The following is a 23,029-nucleotide window of genomic DNA, read 5'->3' on the forward strand; positions in this document are numbered from 1 at the left end:
CGGCGGTGGCGGCGGCAGCGGCGCAGGCGGCGGCGAGTGGGTGAGTGAGAAGCCCCGGTGTAGGCGGCTGTTTGGGGTCGGAGTGTCGGGACCGCGCTGGGGCGGCGGTGGAAGCTCTCCCCTGGGCTAAGCTCGGCTGGTCCTCTCTTTGCCCCTCTCTTCTCTGACCAACAGCCGACATCGGGTGTTTCAGCCCGGCGACTAGTGAAGTTGCCTGCATCCGGGCCCCCTGCTCCCCGGCAGCGCGGTGCAGACACAGGGGATTGGGGATCGGGCCCCTTTCCCGCTTTCGCGCCCGCAGTCCCCGAGCCGGCTTCTTCCCGGGGACCCGCCTTGAGACCCTGAGGGACCCGTCAGAGCCCCTGTGCTGTGGGCTCGAGGGCGAGGAGCCTCGGGCACCGAGAGGCCTGGCCGGGGGAAAGCCAGGGGGCGGGCGGCGCGCGGCTGCTCCGGACCGAGTCGGAGTCCGAGACGCGGTAAAGAGTGTAGGGCGGGGTGGGGTAATATTACACGCCTGCGGAGTTTGAAGTTTCTAAGGATTGCTGATGTCTTGTAAATTTGGGCGGCAGTTCTGTACTGGGTTTTGCTCCCATACTGTTTGGCACGACCTGCTTACTTCACTTCTCCGAGGTTACACAGACTTACTTAAAGGAAGTGACTAGTATGACTTGGGCATCAGTCTTGATTGATGATATCGGTCGCAGAAAGAAGTGCACTGATTACGCGTCTGCGGTATCCACACAGGGTCAGACTGGCCCCGAGGAACTCCACCAGGCTTCTCTATTCAGAAGAGAGGGAGTTCATGTACTTGCCGCAGAGAGAGATGGCCCTTTCGGCCCCGGGGGACTCTACCAGGCTTGTCTATTCAGGAGACAGGGAGGTCATGCACTTGCCGCAGAGAGAGATGGCCCTTTCAGAAACAATGGAGATTGTTAGGCTCTAATAAAAACAGTCTGGTTGTGGCCCATGGATAATTTTCGATTTAAACTTTTCTCATCTCTCATGTGATGCGAAGCAAGAAGACACAATACATGTGGCAATTTAATTTGTACAGAGAAACTGGAAAATACTGCTATATACCATCTTTCTCAGACTTCGGAAAACTTTTAACATGATGGAAACATCACAGAAGCAAGAATATAGTATATGGGAAATTAATAATATGGAGTCAATACTCGAAATATGATGGTGTTATAGCAGTCTAGGAAAGTCCAGAATCAGCTGGAAACTACCTCATGATGACGGTACTCTTTATACATGAGACAAAAACGGGAGAAATGATAAACCACATTGCGATCGTGCACTTAGCCAGCACTAACCTGCTCCAGGAAACAATTACATAGGGGCTAAAATTTGGAATCTTTTTTTCCCTTATAAAGTTGATGAAATAGTCTCTTTATTTGGCTCTGTTAGCAGTCCAGATTTTGCTTTCAGACAAAGAACTAAAAAGCCAGAGACGCCTCTCTTTTAAGCCCGCCCTTAGGCTCTATTTTAATTCAGTTCTAAGGAGCAGTAGGTCAGCCTGCCTATTACCTGAGAAACTGCAGCTGTGAGAGATGGTCTGATAGTGAGATCATCAACTTTACCTCTGAGTCTTGGAAAGTGTTGCAAACTGTCTGATGTTACAGGCACTTCACTGTCAATAAAGTTGGTCTGGGCAGCTGTTGTTTTGGAAGGTGGGCTGGTTTCAGATTCTGCTTCTCTTAGGCTGGGAGAAAAGAAACAGAAAACATGATTACAAGAAGTGTGGGCCTTTTGATGGTTGAATTCTGATTTACAACAGCAGTGGACCAACCAGCTTTCTAAATATCAATCAGAGAAGACATGGCTGATTTTTAGAAAAGGTTTAAGAAAAAGCAAAACTTCAAACCTACTTCTGTGCTAATAGTTTTAATAGATGATAATTAATATAATCTTTATGTCTGCATATGTTGGATTATTTTCAGAAAGTGTATTGGGTACATCCTCATGAACCCTGTTCTTTGTTTACAGGAGTGTGGCAAGCCACTATGTCACCCAATTTGGATCCTGGCTTCCCTCAAAGACTCTTACGGCTTTTGTTTGATAACCCTCTGGTGTAGCCAGCACTGCATGTAAATAAGAAATGTAGATAAAAGACTCTTGGTCTTGAACTGATTTTTTTGAGCCATGTTTGTATGTATGGTTTTTCTTTACCATAGATGATGACTTGAAGTGTTGGTAAACTCATTTTTACTACTTTCCTAACTATACTGCTCTGTGATGTTTCATTTCTCAGGTTATTTCTTTTGGCAAGATTTAAAGCTAAAAAGTTCAACATAATCCTTGTCCCTTATTTTCTTTCTAATGATACAAGCAGTGAGATTGAATGTATTTAGTGGTCTATAATAATTGGATTTTCACAATCAGGTAAAAAGTTTTCCCATAATCTAACCAGATTTTGCTCCAGGGCTCAATACTGGTTAAGGATGTTTTTTATTTTCAATGTAATGATGAAATGTTTGAGTTACAATATTGCCTTTATGGTTATTCACCTTTTTTTATCTAAAAAGGAAGAACAAAAGAAGAATAGTTTACAATATAATTGTATGGCTCCATGTTTATTTCATTCATCTCCTTCGCCTCCAGTTTGCTGTTGTTAATGATAAGAGCATCATTACAATTTCAGTTCAAATTATAGTTCTATACTCTGTCATTGTAAATTGACTGTTTAAATTGTATCCGTAACAGTGGATTATTTAAATCAAGCTATACAGTTTATACCCCGTGTAGTCTCTTAAGTCTATTAAATTGATATAACACATTAAAAAAAGTGGATATTCTCTAAATGAATTTCTGAAATTAAAAATACACACATAAAAACTGTCTTTTGTGTTAAACCATTTCTGTACATACTTAGGACAAAGCATTTTGCCAAGCACTGTGTACCTATTCTTGACATTATGATAAAAGTGCTATGCAGTACTCTAAAATTAGAGTATTTTTTCTGCTTTTCATTAGTCTCTGAACTCTCTTGCAAGACGTAGTTGGAATTCTTTACATAAAAGGATTGACTTTGACATGAAATTAGTTATAGGTCAAATGTTATCTCCCAAAGCAATCATACAGGCAAAGATAGGTATATCATGGTTCATCTATGAACTGCTACCCTTTACCATTATGATGAATAGATTCCACAATTTTAGACTTGCTTAACTGAAATTGGCTTTTTTTTTTTTCATTTTTGGTATTTGGATGCAAGTATTCAATTTTAATGTTAGGCAAGAATGATTCATTTTACATTTTTTTCTTTTTTTTACCCAAATTTTATTATGAAAAATTTCAAACATAAAGTTGAAAAATTGTTATTACTATTTTACTATACTTGCTTTATCTATCCATTTACCCATTTATCATTTTTTAAATTCATTTTACATTAATATCACATTGAATATACACTTTCAGAATGATACACTGGGGTGGGTTAAGATATACAAGAGACTTGGATTCTAGCCTGGCTCAGTGACCTTGGGCAATTCACTCTTCTCTGTTTTCTCAGCTGATTGAAAGGTTGAAAGGGCCCATTCAGTTGAAAGGTTGAAAGGGCCCATTCAATCGTTTAGTTCTCTACATGTTTTAAATAGCTAAAACTTTTTTACTTTAGCCCTTTAGAATAGAACTCTCTTTGTAATGACTAAATGCTCCACTGCTTTCTTGAATAGTATATTAAATGTATTTCTCCATGGTTTTAACACCAGTATTGGGCTTTAGTACCCTGATGCCCAAAGAGTGTGTTAAGATTAATTGAGTGCATGGAGGACTTTTTGCTCATTTTCTGTTATGGTTCTAGATTGTTGTGTTCTTGCAATCTTTTGTCTTTCTTTTTTTTCCCTCCTCTTAGTGGCTTTTAAGGTTTTCTACTGTCAAGTGTGAACTGCCATAACAAAGTACCACAAACTGGGTGATGCAAAACAACAAAACTGTTTTCCCTCTCATTTCTGGAAGTCGGAAGTCTGAAACACGATGACAGCAGGGACGTGCTCCTCTAATGGCTCTGTGGAACAATCCTTCCTTGCTCTTCTTTGCTTCTGATAGTTGCTAGCAGCCCTTCACATTCCTTGGCTTATAGCTGCATCACTTCAATTTCTGCCCTGCTCTTCACATGGCCCTGTTTTCCCTGTATCTTTTTGTCTCCAAATCTTTCTCTCTTTATGACGATTTCAGTCATTGGATTAGGACCCACCCTAAACCAGTATGACCCCATCTTACCTTGATTATACCTATTTCCAAATAAGGTCACATTCACAGATATAGGGGGTTAGGACTTGAACATATATTTTGTGGAGGACACCATTCAGCTCACAGCAAGTGCCATGGTCTCTAGCTGAGCCCTCCCCGTTCCAAATTTGCTTCTCTTTAGTTCCTATGGTTTAGGAACCAAAAAACCCAATCATATGAGAATTGCATATAGACTGGATATTTAGAAACAGTGAGGCTCTATTGTATGAGTTTTAGTATATAATATTTCATATTAATGTTCAGAGGCTTTTTTTAAGATCATCATTATTTTGGAGTTCCAAGTTTGTGCCCTGAATATCAGTGACAAGTTACTATGTATTGTAAGATTTCTCATCATATCAGCAAACACTTACTGTGCACCTGCCATGCTAGTTTAATGTCTATTTCCTGGTAGGAGACATACTTCCAAATCTTTTTGACCGAAGAGAAGGAAACCGTATATGCCTAAAGCTTTTGAATTTTTGATGGATGACTTTTTAAATTGCTGAGCCTAATCATTGGTTGTGTATGTCATTGTTTAGATATCCTTGGAGCTTTTGGATAATGTGACAATTGGGATGCAGTGATGTCGACTCTCTGTCCACCACCATCTCCAGCTGTTGCCAAGACAGAGATTGCTTTAAGTGGTGAATCACCTTTATTAGCAGCAACCTTCGCTTACTGGGACAATATTCTTGGCCCTAGAGTAAGGCACATTTGGGCCCCGAAGACAGAACAGTTACTCCTCAGCGATGGAGAAATAACATTTCTTGCCAACCATACCCTAAATGGAGAGATCCTTCGAAATGCGGAGAGCGGGGCTATAGACGTAAAGTTTTTTGTCTTGTCTGAAAAAGGAGTAATTATCGTTTCGTTAATCTTCGATGGAAACTGGAACGGGGATAGGAGCACATACGGACTATCCATTATACTTCCACAGACAGAACTTAGCTTCTACCTCCCACTTCACAGAGTGTGTGTGGACAGATTAACACACATCATCCGGAAAGGCAGGATATGGATGCACAAGGTGAGTGGTTTTGAGCTTATTGAGCATGCTCACCTTGCCCCTGAAAATTTATCTTCCGATGCATTTATATTTAATTTTTTAAAATTATGTGCAATTAACTCAAATAGTAGCTATTATTTGCTTCTACTCTATCAGGTACAGATAGATCTAGTCTGATATCTGTGGTCTTTGTAATAACCCTGGAAGCTAGGCAATGACAGCTCCACATTGCAAATAGAAAGCTAAAACTTAGAGAAAGTAAGAAACATAGTAAGTCTTAGAGTGTGGATTTGTCTTGGGAAACTTTGACTCTCAAAGCTTTTTCTTTCTGCATTGCATGACCGTGTCTTTCCCTTAACACTGTGTGTGGGTCTAAGCAGTTCAGAACAATTGTTGGGTAAGCCTTTGACCATATAGCCTTTGGTCCCTTTAACTTCTTTGCCAAGTTCCCAAATTGGTAAAATGAAGAAATTGGACCAAATGGTTTTGGGGAGATAATTCCTTTTAATTTTGCAGATTGAGCTAAGGAAATTATTGTTATCCCCTAAATCCTGTAGTTTAATATATAGTAATATTTATATTTCCACATATTGTAATTTTGGCAGAAGAGAAGAACAAATTTAATTTTCCTTTCTGCTTTGCAGTTTGATACTAAAATGGAAGTCCATTAAAGCATTATTAATTTTATAAGGCTTTTACCAGATAGTAAGGAAAAATAGTATCTTTTAAAAGAAGAGTTTTTCTGCCTTGTTTGAAAGCTTGTCTCCTTATCTCTCACATGTTCATGAAAATCATTTGAAATCTGGAAGCCAGATTCCCTAGATTGCTTTTGATCTTATGTAATTTGGAAAGTGCCAATCATTAGTTTCCTTTGTGAAACTATGCAGATGTTACATTGACTGTTTTCTGCCAAATTATCTGTTTTAACTGTGGACGAAAAGGGCGTTTTTATTTTATTTAATATTGTCTATGAGAGCATGGATTTGTTGGGTTAATCCTCCCCCACCTTTTTTTTCCTACCCTTAAGTGGAAAGTATTTTTCCCATGAAGTAAATTACCCAAGAAGATGCCTGCCATTTAACTGTGTGGTGAAAAAGAAACAAGTACCAAAATGTGGTAGTTTTTTTTAACTTTAATGAATTTTCTCTTGCTCAGGAAAGGCAAGAAAATTTCCAGAAGATAGTCTTAGAAGGCACAGAGAGAATGGAAGATCAGGTAAGGTGCAGATTGCATATTATCAGACACCACCAAACCCATGGCCTATGTCTCTATAAAGCTAAGGACTGCTCCTGTTAAGGCCTTGAAGACATATTTGTTTGACAGAGTGAGCCTGAACACGAACAGAGCCTTTATGAGATACATGGAATAAACTGGATGAAAATTTCCATATCTTAGACCTAAAAGACTTAAATAAATAAAGGATTTTGGTAATTGCATCTATGAATTAATATTTTGCTACTTTTTTTTCTGTTTGCATAGACTAAGTTTTGGATAACTTGTTCACAGTAAAAATTAAAAACTCTAAATGAGATTTTCTTTAAGGTATTGCTTCTCAAACATTTCCACAGAAGTAGTTGTAACAGGAGGAGAGTGAGTACCCTAAAGTATCTGGGGGTGCAGGCACAGCTCTAAGCATAATATTTCTTTGAAGTCTCATGCTGTATCTTTAAAACTCATGCAATTTACATTTTATTCTGTGATTTATCTATTTGGTTTAATATTACAATTTGCAGGTGATATTCCTCACCCATCAAATCTCCAGATAAAAGTATGCTTTTTTTCCCATGTCTTGGAACATCCTTGGGGAGCAGGCACTAGATTTTGAGAAGCATCATTGCAAGAGTATGGTTTCCCTTATGGAAATTAACTGCAAAGCATTTCAACCTAGAGCAGGGAAATTCCGAAGGGGAATCCCCAGTGGAGAAAGCGAGTTCTTTGCTGTTACTCTCATGGCCTCTGGCCACCCTCATTGCTCCTCTGTTGAAACTCCAATCTAAACAAGCCTTTTCCCTGGTTCTCCTTAGCATGCCTGAGACAAATGGTACTTTAAACAATGACTTATTCTAAAATGTTGTCAAAATAGAGGAACATAAACAAGGAAACTACAAAACCCTATCACACAACCTTCTTTATAATACTGTTATGTTTGTGCTTTTGTAAATAACTTTTACAAAAATCAAAAGGAGGCAATTTGGGGGAAATGTTTGCCTTTACTCAGAGAAGCCAGGCTTTCACTTGCTGGTCAGTAAGCAGGGTGCCAAGGAACAGGGTGACTTTCACTAACCTCTTGACATAACTGCTAGTTACGGAGTAATCAGTAGAGTTATCTCAAGATAAGAAAATCTAGGACCCAGGAAAATTCTACTTTTGCAGGGATTTTTTTTTTCAAACTAGAAACCTATACTTATAAAGTTTACCACCTAACATTTAAGTTTTTTTTCTCTTTTAATGAAGGGCTCTTTCTGAAAATGTTATCCTACCTTTTTAGTCAGGAGGAAAGTATACTTGGACAAACTGGAGGTCTTTAAAGGAGAAACATTCTCCTGCTGAGAAGTTCAAGTTGGAGACGTCCAAGGAGGAAAAAACAGAAGGAATTTTCTTTTAGAGCCTCTTCTGTGTTCAGCCTTGTGGGATTTTTTTCTTGTTGTTGTTAAGCCTCAATGAGGATATCCACTTGTATGGTGATAAATGTCTGAGACGCAGCGTATGACATACTATGTATGTCTAAACCCAAGGGAAGGTATTTTCCCATAACTATCCTTTCTAAAAAGGAGTTGCCTGCTAATTGAGTTCTTGCAAATCTCACATCACATGCTTGCAATGACTTTATTGTGAATAAATAGTTTGGAGACGACACATTAGTCTGAAACAACTTTTAATCAGTGCTAGTTTTGGATGCTTATATATAGCTATCATCTGATAAAAATCATTTTACAAGAAAGCAAACTTAACACAGCTTCAGTCATTAATCTTCTTGAATTGCATGTGTTGATTGTTGCAATTGTAAACAAACATTTAAAAATTACTTTAAAAAGCAGAAACAATGAATGGTTTTATGTTTGCAAGTGACTACAGGATGAATTTTTTAAAAATAGTGAAACTTCCTGTGTCATGCACGGGGGCCTATGACTTAGGATAAAATTTCCAGAGACAGCATCACATTTAAATTCTGAAGCAGCTTACCTAATCAGGGGTTCTGAAAACAGAGTTAGGTCACTCAAAAAAAGGGCTGACCATAGCAATGACCGAGGATACACGTAAAGAGTTTGAATAAAATCATTTCGTAAAATGTGAGTGGGGGGAAAAAAGACTATTATTAGACTGATCTTAAATAACATGTGATTTTAAAAACATGTTTAGGGGGAGGATATAGCTCAGTAGGAGAGTGCGTACCTAGAATGCAAAGGTCCTGGGTTCAATCCCCAGTACCTCCATTGAAAAATAATTAATAAAAACCTAATACTCCCCAAAATAAAACATAAAATAAAAAATAATAAATGAATAAAAATTGTAAAAAAAAATCATGTTTCGCTAAAAGTTGATAGGCATATGACGATTTCATCTGCCTCTCTAAAAGTTTGCATATTCAGGATGGGCACAACATTTTGGAGGAGTGGTGGTGGCAGTGAATAAATTGAAGGAGCACCCATATTTGAGACACTTTACATGTGTGATGCTCTCTAGTGAGTTTTCAGTGTCATTCTGGAAACTACGGATTTCCAAATTACAGTTTTGAGATGTAGTAAGTAGTAGTGTTCTCTTGAAAGAACCCTAAAGGAAACTTGTCTATTTTATTGATTGTTGACAATATATGTGATGACTTTGATTTGCATTTGGGTAGATTATCCCTTAGATAAATGTAGAGATTGATCCAAGCTTTACTACTGAGTTATTTGCTAAGGATTGCAGTCTTTCTATGCTTGGCTTTCCTCATTTTTAAATATAAAATGCATCAGTGACCTTTGATTAACAGGAGTTCTTCTACGTCAAATAAAATTTCAAAGGAGAGCCTTTCTAAATTTGGCATGGTGACTTAATTATTGCATGTAGATGATAAACCAATGACTCCATTCTGACCAAAGAAAATTGTTCCTGGAAGAATAAAAATGAGTTTTAATTAGCATGTAGATCCTTTAGAAACAAATGTTTGGGAGTAGTAGACTTGTTTGGGGCTATGTTTGAACAAGTTATCAAGCATTTCTATCAAAGGGTATTATTATTTGCTTTCAGTTTTTAATTTTTTATTGCCCAGTTTATCCTCTACTGTGTGATTTTCTTCACCTCATTTTACTTTTTTGTGCAGGGTCAGAGTATTATTCCAATGCTTACTGGAGAAGTAATTCCTGTGATGGAGCTACTTTCATCTATGAAATCACACAGTGTTCCTGAAGAAATAGATGTAAGTTCTTGCTTGTAATATTAAGTAGGAGCAGGGCACCCTTTCTCAATTCCCTTGAATTCTATTACTATAATGTGTATTAGTAATGTTCTAATTTTAGTAATATACTTTTTTTGTCATACATACTATTCATATGAATTATTAGCCACTTTCATAGAAACACTTAAAATCCTGAATGTTATGGCCAAACAGAGGCTTTTTTGATCAGTAATAGTAATGTGATAAAATTAAATGTATTTAGCCAATTTCCCCACTTTTGTATTTCCTGGAAGTGGGAGCATTTCAGACCTTACAGAATCAATCAGTATTTAACGCAGTACTTTCTGTAACAAAGCAGTGTACAAATCAGTGGCTGCTAACGGAATTTACTTATCTTCACTTTCCTGGTTTCCTTGCTCATTCATTGGTTGAGGACATTAGGAATTACACACTATGCATGTGTAGAGAAATCTTGAGGCAGCTCTTTTTGTTGTTTCCTGACTTGGTCATTAAGGTTTGTCCCCTGATTGTGACAGCTCAGAAGAGGAAGCTGCGCTTGTAAAAAGTGATTGCTTAACTTGTCCAACCAGCTTTCACATCATCTGTTCTGAAAGTTTATAGTAGTGCACACAGATTGTTTTATGGGGATTCAGAATGGTCAGAAATGAGGGCAGTGTGTTATACTGAACCTGGACTCCAGAAAACTTGTGTATTTAAAGTGTTATTTCAGCACTATATTATAGTCAGAATAAATTTTTCTTTCTTTTTGGTGCATTTTAGATAGCTGATACCGTTCTTAATGATGATGACATTGGTGATAGCTGTCACGAAGGCTTTCTTCTCAAGTAAGAATTTTGTTTCTTTTCATAAAAGCTGGATGAAGGAGATCCAAATCTTATGCTCACCTATGAGAAGATTTGTGAGGAAGAAAACAGTAATAGAATGCCTCCCTAGGTTATTCTAGGGTCAGCATTGCATATTTGAACTGTTGCTTCGCTTTATGTTACTTCTTCACTTAGTCCATGTCTGTAATATATTTAAAGTTAGTCTTTTTAATTTTTAAAGAAGCTGAGTTTCCGTAGCACCCAGACAAGAATTTTTGGTCCCTTTTTTGGTTCTGATTTCTTGTTTTTCTTCTCATTAAAGCTGAAACTAAGAACCGTTCCAAATTAAGTTGCATTCTGGATGGACTTATTTAGGCCTAGAAAGGAAAATTATTCATATCTGTACTGATCCTTTCCATGTTACAGTAGATTTTAGTATTTAAGAATGTGAGCTCTAAAGCCAGACTTCCTGGATGACTGCTATGTAACCCTGGGCAAGCTACCTGAAATCCCTGTGCCTCCGTTTCCTTACCTGGACAAAGGGAATAATGATAATACCTCCTTCATAGGATTATTATAAGCATAGAGTGAGATAAATCATAGTAAGCACTTCGAACAGTGCATGGCACATATAAGCACATGATAAATGGCTGATAGCTAGCATTTTCTATATATATTTCTTCTAGAAAAATGATAATAATAGTAATAATGGCCAATATTTATTTAGTTCCTGTGTGTCAGTCCCTTAATGAAATGCTCTATGTATATAATCTCATTTTCTACTTTAGGGTTTCTTTACAATTACAGATTATCATAAAATTTTATTTTAAAAAATAAAGAGTGAAAGGAAAAAATACTTGCTTTTATGTCTACAGTCTTCTCCTTTAGGTTCATGATGGAATCTCAGAGACGTGAGTGTATTTAGTCTCAAAGTCTTACATGGCTTAAATCAGAAGGTCTTTAGTCCTGATTCTGTTGGTGTCAGCCATTCATAATGCTATTTTTAATCCCATTTGACTTTAAGATTTTTGGTTTTTGGTGGGGGAAGTAATTAGGTTTACTTCTTTATTTATTCTTAGAGGAAGTACTGGGGATTGAACTCAGGACCTCAGGCATGCTAAGCATGTGCTCTACCACTTGAGCTATACCCTCCCCCCACATATGACTTTAAATAAATCACTTAACCTCTCTACACCTCAGTTTCTTCCACTACAAAATGGTGATGTTGTGCTAACTGCATTGTATTATGGTTCAGGTAGAATCTGTGAAGGCCATGTGGTAGAAAATGCAATGTACTATGGAGATAAAAGATGACATTATAATCATAGCTTTGGTGTTCATCACGTAAAACTATTCAAGCTCACTTGTCTTTAGTTTAGTTTAGTTTAGTTTGTGAAATTGTTTTACAGCCAATGTTTTTAATCTTTTTTTCTTCAATTTACAGTGCCATCAGCTCACACTTGCAGACCTGTGGCTGTTCTGTTGTAGTAGGGAGCAGTGCAGAGAAAGTAAATAAGGTAATTTATTTTATAACCCAGCAAATGATCTGGCTTTTTAATACTGCTAACATATCACGGATTGTAATTTAAAGGTTAAGTTGGTAAGTCAACTATATTTTAATTAAAAAAATACATCTTTTCCAAAAAAAAACCAAAGGTTAGGCTGCAGTCAAGATGATCTACTAATACAAGAAGGCAATATAGTCTGACTAAATTACTGTGACATCCTGTGGCAAAAATTGGTGTAAAGTAAACTGTTTGAATAGGAAGTCATTCATCAGTTTCATTTTGATAATTCATATATATCATTATTAGTATTATATAAATAATTTTGAGAATATTTTAAAATCAGATTTTTAAAACAACATTTGTCTTCTATTTCCTGATGTTATCTTTAATAAATATGAAGATAGCCTCTGGTACTAATTCCAGAGAAATGGTATCTGATCATTCATCTTGATTTCATTCTCTTGCTTTCCTTCCTAAATCTATTCCTTTCAGGGGCCTATTGCTACTAACCGGTCAGTGGCATTTCTGACCATTTCCTTTAGTGCTACATGAGTTAATAAGGATAATAAACAGCTACCTTTCCAAGCATTAGGTAATAAACTAAGAGATTATGTACTTTTCTTCACTGACCATTAATTAGAGATAAGGGCACGTATCTATCAATTTAAGCAAACCTAATTTTTGTTGTTAAGTTTTACACAGGAAGTGTGTTAGGAATGATCATTTACTTCACAAATATATTTGTATTTTTTTCTGTAATAAGCTACCCTGTATACTTCCATAACCTTTGATTTACCAAAATTATCTCTCTTACAGCCACTTATGAGAGATTAGGTTACCTCTATTACTACATTACACCTAGTGATTTATTATTGTTTCTATTATCCCAAGAAGGCAGCTTTCAATTTGTGTCCTCCAAAGCATTCTGGTTCCACGGGGACTTTCTAGTTGCTTCTCGGGGAGGAAGAAAGTCTCCGTGGTTGGGGCTCTGTGTTTTAAAACATTTTTCTCATCCTACTTCCTCTTCTGGCTCAATAGCTCTCTTGTATCTTTGTAATTTGAGAAAAAGGTTGCCATCACTAGTTTGAAACACTGCTTTAATATGAAAAGCCTGAATGTAGTCTGAATTCCAGGCTAGATAGATGGCTTTTTATTTTTCCTAATGGAGCTGTGATCAAATCCTGTTAGAATCATAGGTTTCTAAACCCCAACCAATTGCTTACTTATTTTAAATTAAATTTGATAGAATTGATTCTCGTTCTATTGAAAAATTTGGCCTTTCTTTGATAGTCATCATAATGGGATTTCACATGCAGAGCTATTAAACAGCAGCCATAATTCTGCCTAATTTAATTGCTTTTAGTTTTCTTGTCCAAATTATTTGCTTATTTGAAACATACTTGCTGCTGGATGGAGATGCAATCAATCATTAGATTATGTTGTTCTTTCCCAATATAAGACTAAGATATGGAATAAGGGTACCATGGACAAATAAACTTGAGGAAGTCTGTATATTGTATCAGTACCTGGAGAGTCACAATATGTATTCAAATGGTAAAGGTTTTGAGATACTATACAGTACATTTATTAGCATTTCCCAAACTTATTTGACCACAGAATGCCTATTTTAAGCAATAGCTGTTTATATCCCATAGACTATTCCAAATGACTAAGGAATACTTATTTCTCAGAATAGATTTTGACAAGAACAATTGAAATTTCTATTCAGGTATCTTTCATAAGCAGACCAGTGGCTTTTTTACTTCATATTTTAATGCTAAAATATTTTCATTTACAGATTGTAAGAACATTATGCCTTTTTCTGACTCCAGCAGAGAGAAAATGCTCCAGGTTATGTGAAGCAGAATCATCATTTAAATACGAGTCAGGGCTGTTTGTACAAGGCCTACTAAAGGTATAGTTTCCAGTTATCACCAGTGAAACCAATTTTTTAAAATCATTTTTGAGGCTTTTTATAAATGTATTTTGAATATTAGCATTTAATGCATCTCATGTTTATATGCCAAGGGTCAGATTTCCTTTACACAGGTCTGAGCATGGAGTCTATGTCTAATGAATTTGTAGTTAGTATCAGTGAAACATCATGGAATAGCTTTCTTTGTGTTTCTCTTTGGTTTCTAGTAGCTGTCTGTCTGGCCTCAGGATTAGTTTCTCAATATGTGCTTGAATCAGGTTGTGCAATAAGGGGACATTTCTTTTTTTAATTAAACAGATTTGAAGTTTTGTGTTACCATTTTATGTTTATGTACTGTATTCATTTATTGAAAATAAAATTTTGAGCTGCTTCCTGTCTTAAAAAGTATATAGGATTTGAAGATGCCTATATATATAGTGAAAAAATTATGTTATATTTTTCCTTTATTTGCTTGGATCTGCTTTTCAAGGAGCTAAATAGATAAATATCAATCAGCAACTATTTTCAATAATTATAGGGAATAGTTATTCACTTCATTGAATCTATTACGAATGTTTCAATTATAGTCAAAACTGTGAAGAAGTAGGTTTCCAAATGGTTATGTGATTCATAGTGAATGCTTTCTTGAGGATGTAGGCATAGCAAAATGAAAGAAAAGGTATAAAAAATTGTTGCAGATAAAAATGATATTCAGCTTTTGCATTTTCAATAATGTGTATGCTATGAGCTCAGAATACTAGTATTTAAATACAGAAATGGCTTAAGGGAAACTCATTGCTGATTTAAGTTGTGCAAATCTGAAACCCAGAACTTCTCCTATCAAAGGCATAATAAGCTACTTAGTACTTTTATTTCCCCAATACTGCCTCATTTAATTGTATAATTTTATCCGTAAAAGGGACCTAAACCAAATGCATAGCAGAAAACTTGAAACTAAAATGAAAAAATATCTGTTAAGAGTTTTCCATACAAGTATACATTGTATAGCCTTCCAAAAAATATTTTGACATTATATGTCAAAAGTCTTAAAACTGTTTCAAGATTTAACCTACTATTTCTACTTCTGGGAATCCATCCTAAGGAAGTAATTATGTATGGCAAAAGATTTACTTATAAATATGATTATCGCAGTAGTACAAGTGAAAAATTGAAAATAGCCTCTGTCTGTTGTTCACTGCACATACCACGTGCCTCACACACAGGACGTCCTTGTTATATGACCATTCGCTACCCACCTGACTCTACCTGGAAAGAAGTACGTTTTCTTACTTATTATAAAAATACATATTCATTGAGATTTAGCAGAACATATGAATAATCAAGAAGAACATAAAAAGTCACTTGTAATCTCATAATCCAGTGAATAACCCCTGTTAATATTTGGCATGTATCATTCTGGTCCTCTTTTCTTATGTTGGTATTTTTTCATATCTTACTCTCCCCTCCACCCCCCCCCCCAAAAAAAGTTGGATTATACTCTGCATGTTTTAACCTCCTTTTTTCATAATATATTGTGAACATCTTTCAATATCAACACATAAACATTGGCAGCTTAATTTTTAGCAGCTAATTAAGAAACCATTTTTATTTACTTAATCACTTATCTTTCTGGATGCTTAAGCTGTTGCTGGTGTTCTACTGTTTAAACCAGTGCTGTAGGGCAAACGTCACTCCAGTTTGGCACACAATCATGATTGATTTCCTAGGATAAATTTCTAGAACTCGATTTGCTAAATCCAAGCCAGTTTTTTTAATTAGAAGAAACTCCTTCCTATCTGTTGGCATATAAGACAGTACATTTTCTTTCCATTGTGACAGGATTCCACTGGAAGCTTTGTGCTGCCCTTCCGGCAAGTCATGTACGCTCCCTACCCCACCACACACATAGATGTGGACGTCAACACCGTCAAGCAGATGCCACCCTGTCACGAGCATATTTATAATCAGCGTAGATACATGAGGTCTGAGCTGGCAGCATTCTGGAGAGCCACATCAGAAGAAGATGTGGCTCAGGACACCGTCATCTACACAGACGAGAGCTTCACTCCCGATTTGTATGTTGTGCCCTATCTTTTGATATTCTCATTAAGCAATATTATGAAATTGTATCTGTTTTTTAATTTTATTTTTTATTGACGTGTAGTTGATTTACAGTGTTAGTTTCAGGCATACAGCAAAGCCATTCAGTCATACATATACATACATATATATTTTTTCTTTTCAGGTTCTTTTCCATTATATGCCGATATAAGAAACTGAGTATAGTTCCCTGTGCTATATAACAGGGCTTGTTTATCTATGAAATTGTATCTTTTATGAGTACAAACGAAACAAGGCAATGTTTAAAAGGAAAGAAATATTACTAGGAGAATTATGTTTGAAGAAATAGTTGGTTAATCAAGCATTTTTTTCCTGTTTCCTTTTCTTAATATAATTGTGTTTCCCATAAGATAGGTTAGGATAGTCCTTAAAAATAAGTATTTAAGTATTTATTTAACAAATGTATATTGAGCCCCTAGGCACAGTACTAGGTACTGAGGTTAATAGTGGCCAACCAGACAGCCCCAGCCCCAGCTCCTCACTTGGCTTTTAGATTAGTATATAAGAATTATTAAAAGGCTTATTAACTAAACCAAAGAAATAATTCTGAGTTATTTTTTCCTTGATGTAGAAATATAAAATACAGCAAAACTGTCAAAATATATTAATAGAGCTTTCTATTATATTTGCATTTTATTGTTACTCATTTCTTACCATAAAGTCTGATTAGTAAATTCACAAGATAAAAACTAATGATAATAAAATGTTGAATGGGGACCCAATTAGAAAAAACATTTTTGATAACTCTGAATTATAAAACACTCAAAAGATGGTCTGAAATCAGAAAAAGAATTGTAGTAAACTATTATGGTTCTTTTTCATCAGTTTAAAGTGCCTGGTATATAGGGTATTCTCAAGAAGTGTTAACTAGTATAATCCAGGTTTGAGTGTATAAAGCAGCAGTAAAACTGGAGCAAGCAACCCTGTCCTGTGTCTTTAAGAAGACTTTTGAGCTGAGGCAACAGACATATGAAGCATCAGTAGTCAGACAGAAGGTGCTGTCCAAAAGCACAGCAGAGGAACACCATGTCCAAGGCATCCCCGGCCTCAGTGGCTCTGGATGCAAGAAAGATGGCTTCACTAAGACCCAGCTTTTCCCAGCTCCCCAGTGTTCTTGGTGGTTCCTTACAAAGTTTTAGGGGGATTGGCTTAGAAAACAAATTGGTCAAAATAACAATTCCAGGTCACTAAGTTTTCACACATAGGTAATTTTGGTAAATGTGTCAAAATTGTGAAAATTAGTATGAGCTTTTAAACATTTTCTTCTTTCCTAAAGTATTGTGTTTTTTGTTTTTTGGTTTTTTTTTTTCAATTTTTTGATTGGTTGCTGGAGAGCTCTTTTGAGGGGAATTTAGTGAACTTTAGAATGGGTCTACAACCATCTTGTATTTTTTAGAGGAGATACATGTATACTTTTATCGCTTCTTACTCATCTCAGCCAGTTCTGTTTGCTTCACTAATTTGACTGTGATTAGCCAGCTTTTCTTGCTTTGCTGATCATAACAAAAAAAATGCCATGAATTTTTAAAGTTTGTTTCCAGCTCTAAGTAAATTTTCTAAACAGAAATTGTCCCAAAATATTTTCAACCACTAGATTGTGTATTATTAACTTTTATGTTTTATAGACAAATTTTAGTTTTGTTTTTTTAAATAGTATTGCTTATTTTTAAGATATTTTAAATTTTAACTTCTAAAAATAATTTCCCTAACTGCCAAAATATGAAAATTCCGCTGCTAGAAATATTCTTTTTTGACACTTTGCTTTGTCTAATTCGCTTATGACCAAGACAATCAATTTATGAAACAGGTATATTCAGAACACTAGACTTAAATAGTTGAATTCTCTCTCCAAAGTCAGAGAATAGGTGCTGTCAGTGCCCATACTGGCCACCAGTTGGATAGCCAGTAATCATAAAATGCTGGGTTTTTCCCACTCTGGGTTTCCTTCTTATGTAGTAGGGTACACCCATCTCTTAAAACTAGGAAATTTTAGGTACTTCCTATTGACCTCCGCACACACACCTCTTTCCCTGACACTCCTGCCAGTTGTATGATGATCCCTACTATTTTCAGTCTTTCTTTTCAGTTAAAAATTGCTTACCTTCCTAAATGTTACATTACCCCTCTGACTTGAGTATAATCTAGGATCCTAGTAATTCCTTAGGGAAGTAGAAGGCGAGGAGAGGAGAGGAAAAAGAGAAAAGGTCAAAGGGGGTCGGGACCTGGGAAGGGAACCTTTTTTTTTTTTTTTTTTAAGCACCTACTATATCCTAGGTTGTGTGGTAGATGCACATTATCTCAAATGTGAATTACAGCTTAACTTCTTATTCTGATCATTGCCAATTTAGCCAACATTTTCTTGGGTAGCTGATTCATGTTACTTGCCAGATGATGGGCTTGTGGACGCAAACCCAGTGGGCAAGATGTTACAGATAACCATCTGGGTGTGTTCCTTAATCTCACTTGAGTGTTTCTTAGCATTCCTCCTTTTTACCTTTTTTCTTCCTAAACTGCTTATTAGAAGTCATTAGTACATGAAGTTAATCTTTTATATTGTTTTGGTTTTTGGTGGTAATAGTGTGTGTTTATTTTTGTTGTTGTTGTTTTACGTTTTTGAGATGCCAGGAATTGATAATTGTATTTATTAATAGCCTAAGGCTCTCAATAGTTTTTTATAAGGTCAGGGCACTAATATACATTGGTATTTACATACAGACCCTTCCTGGAACTGCTTATACTATTTAAGAGACAAATTACATTGTAGCCTGACGAACTCTTATAAGAGACCAATGTATCCTTGAGTTAAAATGTAATACATATTTTATATCCAAATACACACATCTAATTCTTACAAATATGTTTATAATCCCATTTGTAAGAATTTACTGTATCGGCTGGCGTGAGAGACTGGAAAGTAGCATTGTATAGCCATTTCAACATCTGGCCTGTTTTCTTCATAGGAATATTTTTCAAGATGTCTTACACAGAGATACTCTAGTAAAAGCCTTCCTGGATCAGGTAAATATTAAACCTGAGATTGTCAGAGTGAATGATACGATGTGTTTTCTTTTTTAATATATCCCACAATGCCTGTACTATATATAGAATTTCACATTAAGTCCTTTTGTAATGTCTCTGGTCTTTCTAAAGTGTCAAAATTATTTTTCTTCTGAATTATACAGAGGAGTAGCCTGTACATTAACAATTGAAGATGCAGCATCCCCCAGTTCAAATGTTTTCATTTTAAGCACTAACTTATAACCCAAGAGTGTTTTCTTTTGGTAAAGAGGGGTATGTGTACAAATTTTTTTTGCCTTAATTGTTCCAAACATGTCTTTAAATTTTATTTAAATGATAGCATCCTTATTGTCTCATTCCTTTAAAAAGATCTATAGATTTTTGAAGAAAATTATAGATTATATGGGTCTTATTTCTTCGTATAACAGAGTTTTCTTATAATACCACTCTGGGGATCAGGCCAGGAAACAGTGTAGCTTTGAAATAAGATCTTTAGATTAACTAGAAGTTTGGGATCAAGGTCTGTGTGGTCTGTGACATTGCAAAGGTCAAGAATAATTGGTAATCATGTAATTCAGTGCTCCCCAAGCAGAAATAAAATCGTCTGACCATTCCACATGTACCCCACCCCCCAACATAGAAAACTATGAATATCTCAAAACCAGAGTCTAAGCCTGGCTCAGCTTCTGGGAGCTCTAATTTTATTTGAAGATGTGGGCAGAAAGAAGTCAAGTATCCCAACTGGAGGTAACTTATATCGGGATTTTTAATAATAAAATAAATATGGACCTAGTCGAAGGTAGAATGAAAATTTGAGTCCATTCTTAAAATAGAACTATCAGATTGCTCCCAGACCTGGTCTGTCAGGGCGCGTCTGTGGAAAGGATCGAGGGTCACTGCTCTAACGTGGATATCTGCCAGGCGCTGTCAACACTCAGACAGAAACACACTGTCCAAGTACAACAGGAGCAGGTTATTTGTTTAAACGTTTCATCTTCCTGCAGGTCTTCCATTTGAAACCTGGTTTATCTCTCAGGAGTACTTTCCTTGCACAGTTTCTGCTCGTCCTTCACAGAAAAGCCTTGACGCTAATAAAATACATAGAAGATGATACGTAAGTCAGACTCCTCAACGGGAGAAAAACCCCCCTACATTGTTTTTGGTTTTGTTCCCTTTGGACATTTTCTGTATCACAATTTCTTTTTTATTATTATGTGTAGGCAGAAGGGGAAAAAGCCCTTTAAATCGCTGCGGAACCTGAAGATAGACCTTGATTTAACAGCAGAGGGCGACCTGAACATAATAATGGCTCTAGCTGAGAAAATCAAACCAGGCCTCCACTCGTTTATCTTTGGAAGACCCTTCTATACTAGTGTACAGGAACGAGATGTCCTGATGACTTTTTAAATGTGTAACTTGTTCAGCGCATTTTGTCACATCATCATTGCTGCTACAGTAGCTCAGTGGTGTTGGGAAACATAAATCCCTAGAGTCCTACTCGGCACTGGCAGTTGGTTAGTTACACTACAGTTGTCACCAAGAGTCTGTAAGGGGATGTCAGGTGCATTGTTACAGCAGGTGCACCTTTTCTTGGATGTGCTCTCTTGGGATACAGGCTTATGTTTACAATTATAATAAATATTATTGCTATCTGTTAATGATGTAGGGTATAAACTTGACCACAACTACTGTTTTTTTGAAACTTAGGATTCACGGTTTACATGTATCTAAGTAAAATCTGTGTTAGCTTTCACAGAGGTAATACTATTTGACTTTCCATCTCTTGGTGTTTCTTGGTATGTGGGATTACTATAATACTTTCACAATCAGCTGAAAATTAGAGCATCAGAATCATTTCAGTTCCACAAAAGGAAGTTGGCTTGGACATAGGTTAAGTTTTAGAAAGAAAATGTTTATCAAGTAGATGTTTTATTGAAATTAATGATTAGATCCTACTTTGCAGACAGTCTTTCGGATTCAGTCAGTGTAGAAATGTCAGACAGGATAGAGTCTTGATGATGGTGAACCACAGTCAGAGTTTTTCTTTGTGTGTTGAGCTCTGTCAAAGAATATTTAGAAAATTGGATGTTATGTTTCAGTAGTTATTGCCAACTTTTTAAATTAATTTCCATTATTTTTGAGCCAAATTGAAATGAGTACCTCCTGTGCCTTTTTTTTTCCCTTGGAAAATAGAATTGCTTGGAAGAAGTGCAGGTTTCACTTGTCAGTCATTTTTATCTTGTTTTCCTCTTGTATAATCTTACTCTGATTTAGCAATCAGTATAACTCCGAGATTTTTAAATGCAATAGAGAAATACTGACTAGTTAGATTTTTTTTTTTTTTTCAGGAACAAGAATAGTATCTTCTTCCTTAAACTTCTGCCCATATTTTTGAAGTTGTTGCCATGTCTCTTTGCCTGCATCATGTGAGGACTAGCAGGAGAAAGTTTATTGATGTGCTGTTTTTCTAGGTGCTACTTTGGCAGAACTAAGTGGTCAATTTCTTTTCTTAATGTGTTTGGACCATCTTGCTAGCTATAAAATAACCAATTAACATAATTCTGTGCTAGAAGAGTGTTGACATAATAGTACACACGAGCATAAAAAATATTTTTATTTAAAACTGTAAAAGCAACATAAAAGGGAAAAATATTTATAAGAAAGGGATAAAAGTGATGGAGCCCATCTGCCCAGGCTCACTAGATTTAACGAAAACCAACATAGGTCCTGATAGCCTTTAACATCACTAATTAGAAAGGTGTCCCAATTTTTAGACACATACTCAACTAGATGATGGATGCTCTGTGGCTCAGTCATGAAAATTACAGATTGCACCTTGTACCCCTTCTTCAATGCTATTTACATGATGGATTATTTAAGTGCTAATTATTTTGTTTTGCTCATTTATTGTACTGTTATATAGGATGCAAGTTGTATAGGGAAATAAGTTATTAAAAGCATGTGTGCACATTGTTATATATCTTCTCCTAGATGGAGAATTTTGAATAAAATATCTTTGAAATTTTGTGTCTTTCACTTACTTATTCAGAAAAGCGGTGCTATGATATTGAAAGACTGATTGGCTTCCTGCTCAGCTGACCGTCATGTTGGATCTAAATGATTTTTTAAATTGATTTTCTCTTTTGAAAAAAAAATATTTAAAAGTTCTCTATGATGCTGGAATCTTACACATATTTTTTTAAAAGGCTGTCTACTTAACTCCCAGAATTGCATGTTGATTTTTTTGTTTATATGTTAATATTTCAGATGAAAGATAATGCTTCAGTAAATTATTTTATTTAAATTACTGCTATAATAATATTAATACAACCTAAGCTGAAGTTACTCCTTCCAGGTCCCCAGTAGAGGTGTCCAAAATGAAAGTGCAAGGAATCTAAACCTTTTAATCTGGAAAACAAATAAGGTTGGTATTTTTATTCCAGTGGGGGGAAAAAAACTAATTCATAAATATGACAGTTGAGTTGAAAGATTTCCATAGAAAAAAACTGATTCATTGCATTGATAAGTTTCTCAAAGAAAAAACCCAAACTTCATATAATGCTAGGAAATAAAGATGAGCAGTTACTCCTATGGTCTGTTTCTGTAATGCTTCAGGTCAAACAGGAAGACAGTGAATGTTTCTCTTCTCTAATACTGTTTTGCTTTTGACATGGAATTGCACAAATTGATATTTTTCCTGTGATCTTCAGGGTATAAACAAAGTACCAAAAATTGTTAACTACCCCTACTTAACACACACTACCCACTGGACTTTCTGAATCTCTCATCATCAGTATGAGGCATGTATTTTTATTTCCATTTTACAAATGAGGAAACTAAAGCTTAAGGAAGTACAAAGATCCATGATCACTCAGCTTGTTAAGCTGAATTTCATCCCAAAGTTACAGGAGCTGTCATGTGGCACAGCACCTGGTACAGTCCCTCCATGTAGCAGGTACTCAGTGTTGCTGAATTAGAGGGACACACTCCAGTGCCCAAGTGTGAGTCCCTGCTGTGCTA

The 23,029-nt window shown here is 36.0% G+C and overlaps 1 protein-coding gene and 1 long non-coding RNA gene across 7 annotated transcripts in view; one reads left to right on the forward strand and one right to left on the reverse strand.

Moving 5' to 3' along the window:
* Positions 1-14: 14 nt before the first annotated feature.
* On the forward strand, positions 15-22,034 carry C9orf72 (C9orf72-SMCR8 complex subunit). Of its 6 annotated transcripts, XM_031449593.2 has the most exons (12): positions 70-476; positions 1,993-2,093; positions 4,779-5,266; positions 6,401-6,460; positions 9,549-9,644; positions 10,404-10,468; positions 11,892-11,964; positions 13,754-13,870; positions 15,710-15,945; positions 18,952-19,009; positions 20,014-20,123; positions 20,230-22,034. In XM_031449593.2, the coding sequence occupies exons 3-12, from the start codon at positions 4,823-4,825 to the stop codon at positions 20,414-20,416; spliced, it is 1,446 nt and encodes a 481-aa protein (XP_031305453.1). In that variant the 5' UTR covers positions 70-476; positions 1,993-2,093; positions 4,779-4,822; the 3' UTR covers positions 20,417-22,034. The 6 variants fall into 6 exon arrangements, with proteins under 6 accessions (XP_031305454.1, XP_031305453.1, XP_064346213.1 ...); XM_031449594.2 differs by lacking the exons at positions 70-476; positions 1,993-2,093 and adding an exon at positions 15-40; XM_064490143.1 differs by lacking the exon at positions 70-476 and having other exon boundaries at positions 1,920-2,093.
* The window catches only part of LOC116152591 (uncharacterized), a 35,384-nt gene continuing 13,817 nt past the window's right edge, over positions 1,463-23,029 (reverse strand). The window contains exon 3 of the long non-coding RNA XR_004136121.2: positions 1,463-1,708. This is a non-coding gene — a long non-coding RNA (uncharacterized LOC116152591). The remainder of the gene's footprint in view (positions 1,709-23,029) is intronic.

The sequence above is a fragment of the Camelus dromedarius genome, chromosome 10 (genome assembly GCF_036321535.1).
Source record: "Camelus dromedarius isolate mCamDro1 chromosome 10, mCamDro1.pat, whole genome shotgun sequence".
Classification (NCBI taxonomy): Eukaryota; Metazoa; Chordata; class Mammalia; order Artiodactyla; family Camelidae; genus Camelus; species Camelus dromedarius.

Bases quoted from the DNA above. Each gene is read 5' to 3' on its own strand.
- C9orf72 (XM_031449594.2), top strand. From the start codon at position 4,823: ATGTCGACTCTCTGTCCACCACCATCTCCAGCTGTTGCCAAGACAGAG. The intron at 19,010-20,013 runs GTAAATATTAAA...ATCTTCCTGCAG, and splicing joins TAAAAGCCTTCCTGGATCAG to GTCTTCCATTTGAAACCTGG. The intron at 20,124-20,229 runs GTAAGTCAGACT...TATTATGTGTAG, and splicing joins AAATACATAGAAGATGATAC to GCAGAAGGGGAAAAAGCCCT.